The sequence below is a fragment of the Anneissia japonica genome, unplaced genomic scaffold, assembly GCF_011630105.1.
Source record: "Anneissia japonica isolate Jap-2015-1 unplaced genomic scaffold, ASM1163010v1 scaffold287913_len271248_cov200, whole genome shotgun sequence".
NCBI lineage: Eukaryota > Metazoa > Echinodermata > Crinoidea > Comatulida > Comatulidae > Anneissia > Anneissia japonica.
The window spans coordinates 211,876-214,655 of NW_022754083.1; the positions used below are offsets into that span (position 1 = coordinate 211,876).

General features: G+C 34.4%; 1 protein-coding gene across 1 annotated transcript in view; it reads right to left on the bottom strand.

Moving 5' to 3' along the window:
- The window catches only part of LOC117123084 (UPF0687 protein C20orf27 homolog), a 27,519-nt gene that overhangs the window by 13,795 nt on the left and 10,944 nt on the right, over positions 1-2,780 (bottom strand). Inside the window, exon 2 of the mRNA XM_033268912.1 lies at positions 2,171-2,410. Coding sequence (XP_033124803.1) covers positions 2,171-2,410 — 240 coding nt within the window. The remainder of the gene's footprint in view (positions 1-2,170; positions 2,411-2,780) is intronic.

Here is a 2,780-nt window from a genome sequence, read left to right on the forward strand (position 1 = left end):
CCCACACACACAATAAATTTTGAACCTAAATTATGTTTAACCGGAGTTGGCTTATAATGAGGAGCTAGAATGGTTCTAAGTGAACAAACCATTAAACCCAATCATCTTGAATATTTTCATAAGCTTTGGACCATACAATCAACAAAACTGTCACCTGAAGAACAGCAGAGTGCTCAATAGCTTGTATAGCATTAATTAAACTAAGGTACTAACAATATTTCATGTTTTTAGAGATATTTTGTTCTCAAGCAAAATTTCCATCCTCCGTTAATCCTGAATACAATTACTGTAGGTCCAATATTGTTAAACCAGGTGCATAAAGGGATTCAGATAGAAATCAATAAACTTTGATAAGGTAGTAGTATGACAAGGGCAGTATATTGGACACACTATCAACAAACTAATATTTGTATTCCCTTGATAGAAAAGAAAAAGCTTTGCTGTTCCTCTAAAGCAGCCAAAAGGGAAAAAAAAATGCTACATATTAATCAAAGAAAGACATAGCAAAGTTGAAAAACAATGCCATTGGCTAGACAGGTAGTAACAAATCAATAACTGAAAAGGAGAAAAATCTGAAAGGAAATCTATGATCACTTGAAGCCATTAGATTGCACAGTAGCACTAATCAACTATAATGTACAAATTGAAATAACATCTGTATTGCAGTGTTATTTAACATGGCGGTCAGATACTTCATTATTAAACATGAATCGGTTTCAATCTTGCATGTAAATTTATTTGTAGCTGTTTTGCTGTTACTATCATGTTTTATGAGTTGTTTATAATGTTTTGACAATGCAATAAATGATTCAAGCATGGAAAGTAATACAGTAGTTGTAGGTTGTAAACAAAGAATCACAAATGAATGAAGATATATTACTGTATACTGTTATGTTAATTAAGCACTACCTATTCATTCGAACATTAAAATAGAAACAGTTGCTTGATCAATTAAAGCAATTATTTGCTGAATCTTACCAGTACACTTGTTTTGTATTTGCAAATTTATTTTCTTACATAAGGCTTGCCATTCCAAAACCAGAATACTGTTGCTAAATGTTAAAATGAGTAATTAGCACAGGAATGTAGCAATAATATTTAGTACAGAGAAGTCATAATAATTTTACTCATTAGGCCAAAAATTGTCAGAGGCGTAGGGGAGGGAGGGTTGCGGGTTTTTTTTTTTTTTTTTTTGGTGGCCTAGGCCTAGCCTAGGCCCTAATGTGTACGCTTCTTAGGCCTAGAGATTTCAAAAACTACATTGGTGCCAAGCCAAATCTTTTACAAAGGCTATAACAAAAGACACTAAATTTTACATAAAAGATTTGTTTGTACAATATTTATTTTAATAAGCATTGTGGTTCCGTACTGCTGCAGTGCTAGGCTAGGCCTAGGCCAGGTAGGCCTAGCCATACTTACTACTAGCTAGGGGTCTAGGCATAGTTAGGTAGTACTTAGGCTAAGCCTAAAACATCTGCCAATTGAAGAGTAGGTCGTAACCTATTATTTTTCTTCATAGTACTTTATTATGATCATATTTAAAACATTATTTATTATCTAAAAAGAACCAAATAAAAACATGTACGCCTACGATCAAATTGTCCGCATTTTTTGTCAACACGCAATATGTGAAAGAATCTATTTTTTTCTGCGGAAGAAGAAAACCCACACACATCTTGTTCCCTGTGCTGAAGATGAAAAAACGATCGTTTTTCCTCTATTATCGGCATTTTTTAGTCGATTTTCAGAACTTTTTTACCAAAAAAACCAAAAATACAAAAGAGAGAGAAGCGGCTAGAAAATCAGGGTCTGGCGGTGACACTAAACAAGTATTTTTTTTTTTTTTTTGGCCTTACTTTGGCAAAGGTATCGATTCCAGTAAATGACCCATCGTACACTACATGTTTTATGAGATGGCAAATTCTAATTTTATGCCGGTTCTAATCAATGACTGTTCAGCATCTGGATGAGGGCAGAGTCTGCGAGATGGACCAGTACACCGGTGTTACCCCCTACTCGTACTAGGTTCTTTATAGTGCAAATGAGCCAATTGTGTACACTGGGCCTACGGTTCATGACAACAATAGAATCAACAGCTTTTCCTGAACACAAATTTAAATTAAATTTTTGGTTATAACCAAGTCTACTGTAAAAGAGAAATGGAACATACCATTTGAGGTTGGGTAAATATTTTTGACTCTGAGGAACACTTGTTGATCTGTAGGTACTTCGATATCATCTTTAATGTTGTCTTCAATTGTGAAACTAGCCTCATATTTGTGTTGGCTTTGCAGGAAACCCACATTGACATCAATTGTGCCATTAGTTTCTCGCGATACTAATATATCTGGCTCATGTACATCTTCTGGAAAGCGGACTTTAGATGTGGTTCGTATTCTACCTTTCTTCCCTATTAAGAGAAATGAATATTATTAGTTGGTTACTCTACTGTACTCAATACATTATATTACCAGTTTTTCCTGCTGTAAGCCACTCAAACTCCCAGCCCCTTCACATCCTTAAACACAAAATTGTGCTGATTTTGGGTAAAAACAAAACTGAAGATCCTACGTGACATTGGTGGGATGTGCACGACAGTAATAACCACGCCATTTCCTAAGTCACTTTTTTTGTTAGAGAATTCAAGTAAGTTTCTTTTTATTGGTTAAATGTCCACATTACCATGATCTTGGTGTCAATACCTATGTTCTTTGGTTCATGGAATCCAGTAAAACATTATATATACAATAACGTACATCTTTATTGTAAAAATGCAAAAT